At 41.7% G+C, this 1248-nt stretch overlaps 1 protein-coding gene across 1 annotated transcript; it reads left to right on the forward strand.

The window, feature by feature from the left end:
- Positions 1 to 240: 240 nt before the first annotated feature.
- Positions 241 to 888, forward strand: LOC135491586 (uncharacterized). Its single transcript, XM_064777558.1, has one exon. The coding sequence runs from the start codon at positions 241 to 243 to the stop codon at positions 886 to 888; it is 648 nt and encodes a 215-aa protein (XP_064633628.1).
- Positions 889 to 1248: the final 360 nt, after the last annotated feature.

Below are 1248 nucleotides of genomic sequence, written 5' to 3' on the forward strand. Positions count from 1 at the left end.
GGAGCAGTGTCTTGCAGTGTCTGGTCAGAAACGATCTGAACTTAATCCATTTGTGCCAAATATGAACCGCGACAACCCGTGTCCCGTTGACAACTCTCAGCATGATTCGAATGTGAACCGTGATAAACCGTGTCCAGTTGACAACTCATTTGATCAGAAGGGGAAATATGAAAAATCGTGTGTAGTCGATAACTCTCAGTGTAAGCCTGGTATGGTGTTGCTGACCACCATGCTGGCATGATGAATGTAAGTTTGCAGATGATGCAGCAGCAGCATGACATTTATGAGAGTATGCAGCTTCCGCGGCTGGAGATGATGACATTTGACGGCAATCCCCTTAAGTCTTGGGCATTTGTTAACTCCTTTGCTAACACAGTTGGGTGTACTCAGGCCTCAGACCAGGCTAAGTTGGCAAGACTGTTGCAGTGTTGCAAAGGAAAAGCGTACCAGGTGATTGAATGTTGTGCAGCCATGCAGCCTTCACAAGGTTACGCTCGTGCCAAGTCTTTGCTGGAGCAAAGGTTTGGAAATGACTATGTGGTTGCTGAAGCATGGGTCGAAAAGGTTATTGGTGGGCCACAGATCAAGGCCAGTGATGCGAAGGGCCTCCAAGAGTATTCGGACGACCTCAGAAGTTGCTATGAAACATTGAATGCCATGGACAAGCTGAGTGAGGTTGGCAATCGTAGATGTGTTGTGAAACTTGATGAGAAATTGCCACTTTATCTGCAAAACAGATTCAGAAAGATAGCAAATGAGATGCACGTAAATCGGTCTCGTTATCCCAGTTTCAAGGAGTTTGCAAAGATTTTTGACACTGCGTCAAAGGAAGCCAATGACCCTGTCTTTGGGATTTCTGCAAGAGCTAAAGCCACGTCAGTAGTGTAAAAATGAGGGTTCTAGCTCACCCTAGGTTTGACTGGGTTTTTATTCAGTCAAATCCTAGTCAAACAATTATTCAGTCAAATCCTAGTCAAACGATTATTCAGTCAAATCCTAGTCAAACGATTATTCAGTCAAATCCTAGTCAAACAATTATTCAATCAAATCCTAGTCAAACAATTATTCAGTCAAATCCTAGTCAAACAATTATTCAGTCAAATCTTAGTCAAACAATTATTCAGTCAAATCCTAGTCAAACAAGTATTCAGTGAAATCCTAGTCAAACGATTATTCAGTCAAATCCTAGTCAAACAATTATTCAACTTACTAGTTTTAATCTAATTTTTATTTCAGTCAAATCCTAGT

This window comes from Lineus longissimus, chromosome 7 (assembly GCF_910592395.1).
Source record: "Lineus longissimus chromosome 7, tnLinLong1.2, whole genome shotgun sequence".
In the NCBI taxonomy this organism is placed as follows: domain Eukaryota; kingdom Metazoa; phylum Nemertea; class Pilidiophora; order Heteronemertea; family Lineidae; genus Lineus; species Lineus longissimus.